This window comes from Hemitrygon akajei, chromosome 21, assembly GCF_048418815.1.
Source record: "Hemitrygon akajei chromosome 21, sHemAka1.3, whole genome shotgun sequence".
NCBI classification, from domain to species: domain Eukaryota; kingdom Metazoa; phylum Chordata; class Chondrichthyes; order Myliobatiformes; family Dasyatidae; genus Hemitrygon; species Hemitrygon akajei.
Genome location: NC_133144.1, coordinates 58709818 through 58725467, shown reverse-complemented (window position 1 = coordinate 58725467; position 15650 = coordinate 58709818). Strand labels below are relative to the sequence as shown.

Below are 15650 nucleotides of genomic sequence, written 5' to 3'. Positions count from 1 at the left end.
TTGGATCAGCCATGATCTTATTGAATGGCGGAGCAGGCTTGAGGGGCCGATTGGCCTACTCCTGCTCCAATCTCTTATGTTCTTATGTTCTTATGTACCCAGAGGAGACACAGGTGGTCATAAGGAGAGGGTGCCAACTCCACTTAAACAGGTCAGGACTGAGCCAGGTCACTGACAACGTGAGGCAGCAGCTCTGCGAGGTGTGCCCCAGTGCCACTCTGATTAGTGTTAAGTTTACAATCAACAAATATTAAACATTCCCCCTTCCCACCCCACCAAATCCTCCAAGTCAAAGTGTTGTCAAAGTGTTATCAAAGTTCTTATGTGTCACAAAGTTCATTGACGCCCATTTTCTGCCAGGCATTTACAAGAAAACGAAGAAATACATTAAAATTTATGAAAAGCTATATATGTAGACTGACTAAAAACCAATCTGCAAAAAAAGACAAATAGTGCAAGTAAAAAAAATAGATAATACTGAGAACATGAATTGTAGAGTCTTTGAAAGTGAGTCTGTAGGTTATGGAGACAGTTCAGAGTTGAGGTGAATGAACTTATCCATGCCAGTTCAGGAGCCTGATGGTTGAAGGATAATAACTGCTCCTCAGCCTGGTGGTGTGGGATCCAAGACTTCTTTACCTCCTGCTTGATGGCAGCAGCAAGAAGAGATCATGGCCTGGATGGTCGGGTCCTTGATGATGGATGCTGCTTATTTCATGCTCTTCCACAACCATGGTGTGGACCCTCACTCTGTCATGATTCCACAGAGCAGAATTTGCTCTGGTGACTCTCCAGTGCTCAAAACTCCTGTGTGAGCCTGCACACAATGTTGACAGGCTTGCCCACTCAGCCAGGTGAACATGAGGCCATCCTATCTAATCCCCAGTCCTGCACTGTGGCAGAGCTCTCACAGTGCCCCCAGGACACTGGGGTGTAGAGGTACTTCAAGTTTATTTATCATGTGGACATCGAAATATCCAGTGAAATGTGCTAGCAACCAACACACCCAAGTGCGTGCTGGGGACAGTCCACAAGTGTCGTCCCACATTCCGGTGCCAACTCAGAATTCCCACAATGCCTGGCAGAGAAGCATAGAACACAACAAGCAACAACAACAAAACAATCCTCGTTCCTCCCTCCTGCCCACCCATGAACATACACAGTCTTTTAGCCCCAGGACACGTCGCCTTCTTTGGCACTCAGTCCCCAGCGGACTCACAGATTTACGCATACACGGGGCTCTGGTCAATAGGCCTTGACTTCCAGAGGTGCAATTCAACTCTTGGTCCTTGATCCTAGGCATTCACTGTACCTTCTGCACTGGAACTTCATCGTTCACCAGCACGCTGGACCTTCGAATGTCTTTCAGGTGTATCTATCAGAGTCTCCACCTACTCCCTCAGGCGGCAGTGGAAAATCCCTTGCTACTTTTTTGAAGAGGAATGTAGGAGCAATCCTGTGTCCTGTACAAATATCCAAATCGGGGACAGAAGTAGGCCACCTAGTCCCTCCATCCAATCCGATGTTTAATAAGATCACGGCTGACACTATATTCCCATCTAGCCTTATGTTAGCCTACATTCAAGTTCAATGGTGCAATTGAACCCACATCCACCACTTCTGCAGGCAGCTCGCTCCACACTCTCACCACCCTCTATATGAAGAAAATCCCCCTCAGGTTCCCCTTAAACAGTTCACCTTTCGCCCTTAACCACAACTTCTAGTTCTAGTCTCACCCAATCTCAGTGGAAAAAGCCCTATCAATACCCCTCATAATTTTCTATACCTCTATCAAATCTACCCTCATTCTCCGATTCTGCAGGGAATAAAATCTTAACCTTTCCCTATAAACGTAGCATGGCACAGTGGTGAAATGGTTAGCAGAATGCTTTACAGCACAGGCAACCTGAGTTCAATTCCCACCACTGCCTGGAAGTTTGTACGTTCTGCCCATGACTGCATGGGTTTTCTCCAGGTGCTCCAGTTTCCTCCCACAGTCCAAAGACGTCCTGGTTCATAGGTTAATTGGTTATTGTAAATTGTCTTGTGATTAGGCTATAATTGAATCAGGGGTTGCTGGCCGGCAAGGCCTATTCCATGCTGTATCTCAATAAATAAATAAACCCCAGTTTCCTCATAAAATAACTTACTCATTCTGGTTACCAGTCCAGTAAACCTCTGCAGAACAGATCCCAATGCAGTGACATCCATCCTCATACAGGGAAACCAACACTGTGTAAAGTAATCCAGACCCTAAACAGAAGCATGAGCTCACAAACAGGAAAAAATCTGCATCAACACACACAAATTGCTGGAGGAACTCAGCAGACCAGGCAGCATCTGTGGAGAAGAGTACAGTTGACGTTTCGGGCCGAGGCCCCTCACCTGGTGAAAGGTCTCGGCCTGATCGTCGACTGTACTCTTTTCCACAGGTGCTGCCTGGCCTGTTGCGTTCCTCTAGCATCTTGTGTGAGAACTGTGACCTCGCTACTTTTGTACTTATTTCCCACGGTCATAAAGATAACATTCCATCAATGTCCCGAATTACTTGCTCTAGCCTTTTCCAAATTATGCACTTGGTCACCCAAAATCACTCTACATTTGAGTTAGGCAATCTCTCACCATTTAGAAAAGATATGAAAAATGTTATGTTTTCCCTCATTACACTGCGACTATATATTTACCCATTCACAACCTTTCCACATCCCATAGAAACCTCCTTATATCATCTTCATAAATCACCATCCTAGCTACCTTTATGCCATTAGCAAAGCTAGCAACAACAGCATCAGATTCTTTGGCGCCATTCTTAAGCTTGGTGGTGTGGCTGGTAGTGCTGTGCCTCATAATTCAAGAGTGCTGGGTTTAATACTAAACTCAGTTATTATCTGTATTCCTTTAGCCCATTAAGTATGTGCCAATCACCACTAATCCTTTTGCTGGCTCCTTCCCTTCTCCACTCACAGTCCTTTGACCATGAGGCTTCCCGCAAAGACTTTGGATTCCTCCCAGTTCTGAAAGATGTGCTGATTGCTTGTTTTACTGGCCACCCAGTGCAGTGGGAAGTTGATGGAATTGAGTGAAAATATAGGTTATAGGAAATAAATGCGGGGAGAATGCATTGATGGGATTACTCTGAGAGCCAAAATAGACTCAATGGGCCAAATGGCCTTTTTCCTTATCATAAGAAAAATAATATAAATTGTAAATCACAGAAGGGTGAGAACCACACGATGTATCTTGCCATCCAGAAACAAACCATTTATGCTGTTAGGTGTATTCTGGAATCTGTTATATAGCAAAATACTAACTTTAGCTACCAATCTTTAGGCCTGAATGTGGATTGTAGATTAAATTTCAAATGCAGCCCTGGACAATAGTTTCCTGGAGCTGTTGGACTCCAGTTAATTGAAAACCAGCCAATATTGAATAACATTAATTTTGGGTGTGTGGAGTGTGGGTGAGAACAATGGTGTGAAAATTATATGTAATTCAAAGGAAGCATTGTAGATGGATAGTAACTAAAGAAACGTCCTTTGATCTTTAGCATAAAATGTCATGTAATATTGGGTTGAACAGGCCTCTTTCACCGAGAGTGTCTCATTTTGTTGAATAAAACACTTCTGTACCCACCAGTTTCAGTCTCTTTCTGGTGACTTTGTTCATGTTACAATGTATGACTTCTCTGTTTTCTATAAGTCCCCCAGTCTCTCGTCACACCAAAATGTCACCTCATACACCATGAGCTTTATTTTCCACAATAACCTTTGAAATGGAGGCAATGTGGAATTTTGATTCACACAAGACCCTTATCAAACTTCTTCAGTAGATCTATAGTACAGTACATCCTACATTTTAGTAAACCTGTTCTACATCCCTTTAACTACAGCACATTACCTTGTCAATGAACTCCAATAAATTGGTCAAACAAGATTTCTTTTTCATAAAACCATGTTGGCCTGGTCTTGGCACTATTCTTCATAGAGCCCTTTGGCCCATCATATCTATACTGACCACAAAGCATCCATGTTTGCACTAAACACACCTTTTTCCAGTCTCAGTTCCAATGCAAGGCTTTGGCCCAAAATATCAACAGTCCCTCCCCACCCCACCCTCCGCAGATGCTGCTCGACCTGCTGAGATCCTCCAGCAGACTGTGTGTTCCTCCAGATTCCAGCATAAGGCCATAAGACATAGGATCAGAATTAGGCCATTCAGCCCATCAGGTCTACTCCACCATTCCATCATGGCTGATTTTTTATCTCTTTCAACCCCTCTCCTGCCTTCTTCCTGTAACCTATGACGCCCTAACTAATTAAAAACCTATCAATCTCCACTTTAAATACATTCAAAGACTTGGCCTCCACAACCTTCCGTAGTAATGAATTCTAAAGATTCTTTACCCTCTGGCTAAAGAAATTCCTCCTCATCTCTGTTCTAAATGGACATCCTTCTATTCTGAGGCAATGCCCCCTGGTCGTAAACTCACTCATTACAGGAAACAACTTCTCCACATCTACGTTATTTAGGCCTTTCAATATTCGATATTTTTCAATGTGATCCTCCCTCATTCTTCTAAACTCAAGACAGTACAGGCCCAGAGCCATCAAATGCTCCTTATATGTTAATCCTTTTATTCCTGGAATCTACACCTTTATTCCTTCTACCGAAGTGCATGATCATACACTTCCCTACACTATATTCCATCTGCCACCTCTTTGCCCATTCTCCCAGTCTGTCCAGTCGGTCCCTCTCTGCCTCTCTCCCCTTTCAACTTTCTGCTTCTTTATCTCTATAGTTCTTTCATGCTTATCCCCTCCCCCTCCCCCCTTTATCTTTCCTCTGATTGGTTTTCCACCTGGCGCCTCTAGGCCCTACCCTCTCCCCTATCTCTATTACTGGCCTTCGGCCCTCTCTTGCCCCCCCCCCCCATTCCTGATTTTATTGTGTTTCTATCCATGCTAATACCTTTCCTGTAATATCATGGGCTCCTGTTTTGTTAAACAGCCTCATGCGCACCTTGTCAAAAGCCTTCTGAAAATCCAAATAAACTACATCCACTGACTCTTCTTTGTCTATTCTGATTGTACCTGCAGTCTGTGTCTCCACATACACCAATCCCACACTGAAGCATTTTATTCTTCCCACATTCCCATCAACTCCCTCTGCATCCTCCCTCTCACCTGCCCACCAGGACCAATTCTTCTAGTAAACAATTCAACCATCAACCAGCCTATTTTTGGGAAGTGGGAGGAAGCCAGAAGAAACTCACTCAGTCCTGATGAGAACGTGCAGACTCCACACTGTGAAACAAGATTGAATCCAGATAGCAGGAGCTGTGGGACAGAGGCTCTGCTAGCTGCACCACTGTCCCTGTAGTGGCCAATGCCATGGAAACATACAGAGCAGAATAAGGCCCATCGAGTCTGCTCCTCCATTTCATCATGGCTGATCCATTTTCCCTCTCAGCTCCTACCTCCTGCCTTCATTCCCTTACTATACAAGAATCTATCAACCTTTGTCTTAAATATACTCAATAACTTGTCCTCCACAGCCACCTGTAGAAACGAAGGCCACAGATTCACCACTCTCTGGCTAAAGAAATTCCTCCTCATCTCTGTTCTAACTGGACACCCCTCAATTCTGAGCTGTGTCCTCTGGTCTTAAACTTCCCCAGCAAAGGAAACACCCTTTCCACATCTGCTCGATCAAGGCAGATCCTCCAATACTTATCCTCCAATCAGCATTGACAGACACAGTGATATGCTTACCTATTGGGTACTAAAAACTGGAAGGAAAATGTCATCTCACAGCATAATACATGCATGGCTGATTCAGAAGAATTGCAGAACCTAAGTAAAGTTACACATTTGGTCTCAGCCCTGAAGAAGGATTTTGGCCCAAAATTTCAACTATCTATTCATTCCCATAAAGGCTGCCAGACCTTCTGACTTTCTCCAACACTTTGTGTGTGTTGCTCCAGATTTCCAGCACCTGCAGACTTTTCCATGTTTAGAATATTTGATTTACAGGATTCTCGTGTCAACAAGACCTGAGATTTGAACTCATGATTGCAGCAATGTTTTGAAAAAGCACTGCGCTGCCAGAGGCATTGTGTTTTTGACAAGCCATTGAAGTATGATATGTCAGCTTGTTGCTACAAGCAAAACCCTGTGTTGCTTTAGTAAGAAGGGCATGGAGTCCCAAAGTTGACTTGCACAATGTCCTTCCTGCAGCCAACATCTCCACAAAAAAAAAACGATGAAGCAATAGTCCAGCTTATTGTGGACTATATGACAGAGGAACAGAATATGGCTAATCGGCACATCAAGTGTGCTTCTTGTGTGATCCTGCTGTATGTAAATTTGATTTCTGAAGACTGGGAGGGTTGAAATATGAATCTGAAGTTCCCTTCTGAAGCCGAGCTCAGAAGATTTCTGGGTCCTTGATGATCTTTTATGGTTCCTTGCTGAGCTCAAGTAGAATTTTGTCATAAGATAAAGAATGCCAGTATGAGGAAATGGAATATGTTATTCACAGACCCTCGAGTTATCTAGATTGTGCACTCAAAACACTCCCTGTTGCATCAGTGAGCTTTACATTTGCTACATCAGAAATTCTGAGTGAGCCTGGTGACTAAATTTTATGTTGAAGCGCAGGGAATCTTTAATCAGGAGGCTGATTTGCATTTATTTTGCTCTCCCTCATTTATAATGATAGCAAGGTCATTTATAATGATCGACTTCAAAGAAACCCACACCACTCACACCCCCCCCTTCATATTGGCGGCACAGCGGCATGAACTCCAGCGAGTGCACATCTAGCACAACATTTCATGGTCTCAGATCACATCTTCCGCAATGCCTTGACTTTGAGGCTGAAGACCAATACTCAGACGGAGAAATTCCTAGCGTACTGCGTCACTGTGTGGTACGGTAAGGAACCTGCTCTGAGGTAGACAGAGAGGGCTCTACAATGGGTAGTTAAAATCTCCCCGCGCATCACCAGCCTACCCACCATCAAGAAAGCGTATACAGAAAGGTGCCAGAAAAAGGCCAGCAATATCGCAAAGAATCCCACCCACCCTGCTCATGGACTGTTTGGCCCCACTCCCATCAGGGAAGAGGCTATGCAGTATCCACACCAGGACCACCAGATTCAGAAACAGTAACTTCCCCAAGTCATCAGGCTGATTAACCCCCCACCCCCCGCCAATGCAACAACCCCACCACCACTACATACACATCACCAAGTGCCACTGTGATACATCAGTCTTTGTGTATAACAGTTACTGTACATGTACATTGTGTTTTATAGGACTGGTTTGTATTGATTGCTTTTTTTTGTGTTCTTCATGCTTTTTGTGTTTTTTTTTTAATCTTGCATCAGATCTGGAATAACAATCACTTCATTCACCTGTACAATCATGTCCTGAAGTACGAATAACAATAAACAATCTTGAATCTAGAACAGAAACTTGGGTTTAGATGGTACCCATTAAATGTACTAAAATGTCCAGTGTGCTTATACGAAGCATCGTCAACCAGAGAAATAGATCTCAGTCCAGGTGACTGGCTCAAGGAGCTGATTCTGGAAGTAGGAATCGACTTTTTAGCCAAAACCGTTCATCAGTTTGATTGTTTATTCCCCTCTATAGATGCTGAGTTCCTCCAGCATTTGGTGTCAGTGTTACTCGAGATTCCCAGCATCTGCAGAATCTCTTGTGCCTTTAGCTTTATCAGGCAGAGATCAGCGAGCACTGGGCTGATATGTTTACAGCAGTGCTGCTAATTGGGATACAGAGGAGCAGAGTGTTGAGGATTACAAGTTTATCAAATAAGAAAATGTCAAGAAGGAAATACTGTATACCACCAGAGAAGTGGGGGCTAGAATGTCAGACTAAGGGTTTTCCACCCATCCCCATTCGAACCTTGAGAAATCACTACAAAGAGGATACTAGCCACTTTGGCAGCATAGTAATTACTGCAATTCTTTACAGTGCCAGTGATCACCATAAGGCATAGGAGCAGAATTATGCCATTTGGCCCATCAAGTCTGCTCTATCATTCAATCATAGCTCATCCTTTTTTCCCTTCCTCCGTCCCACTCCCCGGCCTTCTCCCCGTAACCTTTGATGCCATGTCCAATCAAGAACCTATCAAGCTTGGCCTTAAATATGCCTAACGACCTGGCCTCCACAGCTGCCTGTGGTAACAATTCCACAAATCCACCACCCTCTGGCTAAAGAAGTTTCTCCGCATCTCTGTTTTAAATGCTGGCCAGTGGCGTAGTGGCATCAGCGCCGGACTTCAGAGCAAAGGCTCAAATCCAGTCGGCTCCCTTGCCCGCTTTCCATCCGGGCTGGGTTGAGCGTCGAGCTAGCAACTCGGCCTCGTAAAAACAAGAAAGCCTGCTAAAAAAAACGCTGTCACAACGCTGTTAAGGGCTTTCTTCTTCTTCTTTTTTAAATGGACACCCCTCTATCCTGAGGCTGTGCCTTCTTGTCCTAGACTCCCCCACCATAGGAAACATCCATCCCACATCTACTCTGCCTAGGCCTTTCAACATTTGAAAGGTTTCAATGAGATCCCCCCTCATCCTTCTGAATTCCAGCGAGTGCAGACCCAGAGCCATCAAGCGTTCCTCATATGATAACCTTTTAATTCCTGGAATCATCCTTGTGAACCTCCCTTGGACTCTGTCCAATGCCAGCACATCTTTTCCTAGATGAGGACCCCAAAATTGTTCACAATACTCAAGGTGAAGCCTCACCAGTGTCTTATTCAGCCTCAGCATCACATTCCTGCTCTTGTATTCTAGACCTCTTGAAATGAATGCTATCATTGCATTTGCCTTCCTCACCACCGACTCAACATGCAAATTAAACTTTAGGGTGTTCTGCACGAGGACTCCCAAGTTCCATTGCATCATAGATTTTTGGATTTTCTCCGGGTTTAGAAAATAGTCTGCACATTTATTTCTACTACCAAAGTGCATGGCCATGCACTTTCCAACATTGTATTTCATTTTACCACTTTCTTGCCTATCCTCCTAATCTAAGTCCTTCTGCAGTCTACCTGTTTCCTCAACACTATCTGCCCCTCCACCAATCTTCATATCATCTGGAAACGTGGCAACAAAGCAATCTATTCCGTCATCTAAATCATTGATATACAGCACAAAAAGAAGCAGTCCCACCACCAACCCCTGCAGAACACTGTGAGTCACTGGCAGCCGACCAGAAAAGGATCCTTTTATTCCCACTTGCTGCCTCACAGGTCAAATCCCACTGCGGTCTGTAAGGAGTTTGTATGTCCTCCCCGTGACCATGTCCATTTCCCCTGGGTGCTGATGTTTCCTCCCACATTCCAAAGACATATGGTTAAGCTTAGGGTAGGGTTAGTGAGTTGGGGGTATGCTATGTTGTGACACTAGCAGAATACACCGAGCACAATGCCCAGATTGTGTTGGCCATTGACGAAAATGATACATTTCACTGTTTGTTTCAATGTACATGTAACAAATAAGGCCAATCAGAATGCACCCCTGGGTCAATGAGGGGCAGGGGTAACCTCTGGAGAATTCTCTCTGACTATCAGCTATGTCTTCAACTTCACCATAAAGTTCTCCACCTTCCTTAGCTCCATTGAAGCCACTCATTTTGACCAGGCCTCATACCCTAACTAAGTGGTCTGGTGCCAAATTTGGTTGGCAATATTCCAGAAAAATCTTTCCCTCCTTGAAGGTGCTACATAAATAAATGTTGTTGTTACCTTTGTATGTAAGGAGGACTAAGATAAGGCATCTAAAGATGTATGAATGGATGTAGAACTTCAGCAACTGCTGTCTGCAAATTCACTTTTGTCATACATAATGTAAGCTCGGCCCCAGCAAAGAACCAATCCTTTTCTCTCTTGAAGACAATAAAGCTTCACCAGAACACCCTACAACAGGGGTTCCCAACCTTTTCTATGCCATGGATCCCTGCCATTAACTCAGAGGTCTGAGGTCCTCAGGTAGGTAACCCTTGCCCTACATAATGAAATTGTGGCCAGCGCATCGCTTTACAGCACCAGCAATCAGGGTACGATTCCTGCCAGTGCCTGTTAGGAGTTTATACCTTCTCATCATGACCACATTTCCTCCCATATTTCAAAGATGTACAGACCAGGGTTAGTGAGTAGTGGGCACATGATGTTGACACTGGACACTTGCAACTGCCCCAGCACAATAGTTGCTAATTTGTTTTGATGCAAATGATGGATTTCACTGGATGTTTTGATGTTTGTGTGACATTTAAAGTTCATCTTATCTTTTCCTGAAACTCATCATACCAGGTGCCATTATGATATGATTGAATCAGGTTGATAAGTTGCAATGTTTAATGCTCCAAATGTACCTTTTAATTAAGATCCATGAATCCTTTTCAAAGAACCCTGGCTCACTAACCATTTTGGAATGCTTCTTTGGAACATTGGACTCTTTGGCAATCTCATATTTGCTGCAAAAGATATCAGTGAGCAAACAATTTCCAACTGCAGGTTACCACATGCCTCCACTAGAATAGTGAGCCCATATATCAAGGTGGAAACAAGGAAGATGAAAAGAATTAATTTCCTTTTGGTTTGAGGACAGTTAGTGAAAGGCATGACCAGAACTGGCATGGCCAGGCACAACGTTCTTTAATCTAATTTCTTCTCATCTGTTAATTCACCCATAAAGTGTAGTTTGTTGGCTTTGGCTCCCCATTCACATATATTTAAATCCCCTCAGTTTCCCCAGCCTCACCTCCATGCTAATTTCTTCCAACTCTACAGTTTTTTATGATCTGCACCTTCCTACAATTCTATTTTTTTTGACTATCGCAATACTCATCCCCAATTTGGTCCCACATCACTGGTGGCGATGCACCAGCCCCCACGGAGGGGAGATCAGGGGAAAGGGTGAGCAGTTTCAAGTCTCTGGGTGTCAACATCTTTGAAGACCTAACCTGGCCTAACATATTGATGCAATTAGAAGAAGGCACATCAGTGGCTATATTTCATTAGGGGTTGAGGAGATTTGGGATGTCTCTGAAAACTCTAGTAGATTTCTCCAAATATACCGTGGTGATATATATACATACATACATACATACACACACACACACACACACACACACACACACACACACACACACACACACACACACACACACACACACACACACACACACACACACACACACACACACACACACACACACACATATATATAGATAGATAGACACATACACACATACATATACATACTGTGAGTGTACCAGGCATAGTAGTTCTTTTTCCCTTATCACAGCTCTTTGCCCAAACTTTTGGTCACATGATGTAATTGGCTTGATGACAATCTCGCAACCTACAGTATAATTAAAATTCACCTGATACCTGACTAGGTTCATTTGCGAGTTACCTTGAACTCAAGTTCTCTGGTTACTGTCTCTCCAATAGAAACAGGTTATTTCTTATCCACTTCATTAAAACCATTCATTTTTTGCCACCTTAATTAAATCTCCCATTAACAGTGAAATACAAAACATCCAAGAAACTGTAAATCTGAAAAAATACACAAAATCATTGGTCCGTGACAATAGCTCTCTCAAAGTTGCCATACAGGTTGATAGGGTGGTTAAGAAGGTATACAGTGTTTTGCCCTTAATTAGTCAGGGTTGGGTTCAAGAGGCATGAGGTAATGTTGCAGCTCTACAAAATCTGATTAGATCACACTTGGAGTATTGTGCTCATTTCTGGTTGGCTCATGATAGGAAGGATGTAGAAGGTATTGAGAGGATGCAGAGGAGATGTATCAGGATGCTGACTGAATTAGCGAGCATGGCTGAAGAGGATAGATTAAATGAGCTGGGGGGTTTTCTCTTTGGAGTGAAAGGGAAGTGACTTGTTAGAGGTGTACAAGATGAGAAGAGTCATAAGTTGAGTGGATTGCTAGAGATATTTTCTCCCAGGGTGGATATGGTTAATACGAAGGGGCATAATTTTAAGGTGATTGGTGGAAACTATGGGGGGAGGATGTCAAAGGTCTTTTTACACAGAGTGTGGTGGGTACTGTTCTGTTTTATGTTCAAAAAATGCTGAGAATGTGCAACAGGTTAGACAGTATTGTGGAGAGAGACACCTCAGATATTAAACCTGTATCTCTCTCTGTGGCACAGCTACCTCACAACCCCAGCCTCCCGGGTTCAGTCCTGACCCCCCGTGTTGACTGGGTGGTGCTTCTATGTTTTCCCTGTAAGCGTACAGATTTCCCCAGTTCTTCTGGTTTCCTCCCACAGCCTAAAGGTGTGCAGTTTGTTAGGTAACTAGGCATTGAAAATTGCCCCTGGAGTGTAGGTGAATGACGGAGTCTTGGGAAGTAAATGGGAATGTGGGGAGAATAAAACCAAATTAGTACTGGATTAGTGTACATAATGCTTAGTGGTTGCTACAGAATCAACTAATGGGCCAGCATCGGTCCACTTGCACTAGATATCCATAACCTGAGCTATTTCTGTGTGCAACCATGCAATTGAAATATAGTGTTCTTCACAACCACAGATTCAGATTATTTATCACATTGAGTGAAATGCATCGTTTGCATTAACATCCAAGGATGTGCTGAGGGCAGCCCACAAGTGTTGCCACAAATTTCAGTATCAACGTAGCATTTCCACAATGCTCAGCAGAACCACACAACACAAACTGAGATAACAACAGCAAAGCAATCCCCTTTCCCACGCACACACACAATCCGGCATCCAAGCCCCGACTCTCAGGATCTCAGATACTGGGCCTCTAACTTTGCACTTTGTTGACCTCAGAAATCACTGATCTTGGGTTTGACTCCTGACATCTAAACTCGGATGGACAATGGACCTCCAATCCTGCTGGCCCGGGGAATCACCGGACCCCCAATCCTGGCGGCCTGGGGGATCACCGGCCTCCATGACTCCTGCCCTTACAGACCTCCCTCCCTGGATTCGCCAATATGGGGACCACTGGTCTCTTCAGTGGCTGCTGACTTTCAGCTGCAGACCACTCTGACCCAGGTTCCAAACACCAGCTCCCGCTCCTAATTCATTTATTGCTCCTGACCCTAGCTCCCTCTTATCCCCGTCCCTAAACCCTAACCTGTTTCTGTGCTGTTGACTCTGTGACTCTATAATTCTGTGATGTCCCTAAAACCATTCCTACAAAGCTAAAAATTCAACTGTCTAAGCCACAACGTCAACAGAATGCAGAGGTCCTGGATCATTTTAAAACAAATATAACACTTTAGAGAAGTGAAACACCATAGCGACCAAGGCCCTCCACTGGTTGGGGTCAACCATGGATGCTGCCTCCTAGCTGTCTGTGTGATATTCAAGCCAGGTCAATAAGATATGGAGAACTGTTGCCCTTGCAGCAGACCCCCCCTCTCCACGTAGCTGATGAGACCAAAGGAACGGGAGGGACCGATACAGTTTGGCGCCAGTGGCGTTGCAGGGGTTGCCAGTCAGCGTTAAACTCAACATAGGACAGCTTTAGGAACTCCAAACTAGAGCAAGTGTTCAAAAAATGCCTAGGCCGGGGTAAGTATAAGAAAACATAGCCCCGATGAAGGGTCTTGGCCCGAAACGTCGACTGTTTATTCCCATACATGGATGCTGCCTGACCTGCTGAGCTCCTCCAGCACATTGTGTGTATTGCTCTAGATTTCCAGCATCTGCAGTGCCTCTTGTGTCTAAAATGTAGTCCAGGTTTCATGGTCAAAACAAAATAGGGTAAAATACACTCCTTGTTCTTTTTGTTTTTTGTTCTTTGAAGAGCTTGTATGCCAATCCCTAATTTTGGATTCTCTCTTAATCCTCTCAGCACACGGGGAGCTCTGTCCCGATAGCTACAATTACTACTGTCTTAATGGAGGCACCTGCTACATTCTGGTATCCACACCCTTCTGCTGGTAAGTCAAATCCTGTCTGGCAATGTATCCATAGTCAGCCCACACCAACCACTGCTCACAGAGTGAAGGTCTGCAGATCCAAGCTGTGGCAATGGAGGTCCTTGCCATCAAGGACATTTTCAAGAGGTGTTGCCTCAAGAATACAACATCCAGCATTAAGGACCCTCACTGTTCAGGACATACCCTCTTTACGTTACCACATCAGGAACAGTTCCTTCCCCTCCACCATCAGATTTCTGAACAGTCCATGAAACTTTGAACACTACCATGTTATTACCTTTTGCTCTAGATATTTATGGTACTTTATAGTAATTTTTACATCTTATGCTGTACTGCTGCCATAAAATGAACTTCACACTATCAGGGATAATAAACCTGATTCTAGATTACCCACTTAGGATCTAAGATCCAGTCCTCAGATCCAGTTCTGACCAATAGAATGAGTTGTTGCACACCGACTGTAATGAACTGAAGTTAGATTGGTTGGTTAAGCCCAGTTCCTGGTGGATCCAAATTCCCAGAGCAGCTCTGATGAATGGTAATTTAGTAATTGGTTTATGACTGTCACATAGAGGCATAGAGCACTATAGCATAGAAACAGGCCTTTTGGCCCATCTAGACTGCACCAACCTGATTTTGCCTAGTCCCATCCCCGTCCAAATTTCTCTTAAATGTTGCAAATGAACCCACATATACCACTTTAGCTGGCAGCTCATTCCACACTTGCACCACCCTCTGAGAGAAGTTGTTCCTGCTCAGATTCCACTTAAATAATTCATCTCTTGCATAAACTAAGGGGATAAAAAGTCTGCATGCATCCATCCTATCTATACGAGCCACTATTTTGTACACCTCTATAAGATAGAAACATAGAAAACCTACAGCACAATACAGGCCCTTCAGCCCACAAAGTTGTCCCTACCTTTAGGAATTACTAGGGTTACCCATAGCCCTCTATTTTTCTAAGCTCCATGCACCTACCCAAAAGTCTCTTAAAAGACCCTATTCTATCCGCCTCCACCACCGTTGCCAGCAGGCAATTCCACGCACTCACCACTCTCCGCGTAAAAAATTTACCCCTGACATCTCCTCTGTACCTACTCCCAAGCACCTTAAACCTGTGCCCTCTTATGGTAGCCATTTCAGCCCTGGGAAAAGGGCTCTGACTATCCACACGATCAATGCCTCAAATGAACCACTTTACACTTATCTGGGTTAAGATCTTCCCTCATTCTCCTACACTCAGGGCAATTTCATCCTAACCTGTTCAAACTTTCTCTGTGACTCAGGTCCTCAAGTCCAAGCAACATCCTTGTAAATTTTCTCAGCATTCTTTCAAGCTTAGTGATACATTTCCTGTAGATAAGTGACACAGTAGTCTCAAATTCTTATACAGCTTCAACATTACTTCCCAACTCCTGTACTCGTTGCCCTGATTTATGAAAGCCAATGTACCAAAAGTTCTCCTGACGATCTTATTTACCTGTGTTGCCACTCTCGGGGAATTACAGATCTGTATTCCCAGATCCCTTTGTCCTATTGCACACCTCAGAGACTGATCATTCAGTTATCCTGGTTTGTCTTTCACAGAAAGTTATGGACACAGCTCGGCACTCCATGAAACAAGCCTCCCTCCATGGACTCAGTCCATACTTCTCATTGCCCCAGAAAGCAGCCAGCAT

General features: G+C 44.1%; 1 protein-coding gene across 1 annotated transcript in view; it reads left to right on the top strand.

Annotated features, from left to right (window-relative positions):
* Nucleotides 1–15650, top strand: part of LOC140714487 (pro-neuregulin-4, membrane-bound isoform-like) — a 40113-nt gene that overhangs the window by 12193 nt on the left and 12270 nt on the right. Inside the window, exon 3 of the mRNA XM_073025783.1 lies at nucleotides 13881–13968. Within this exon, the coding sequence (XP_072881884.1) occupies nucleotides 13881–13968 (88 nt within the window). The remainder of the gene's footprint in view (nucleotides 1–13880; nucleotides 13969–15650) is intronic.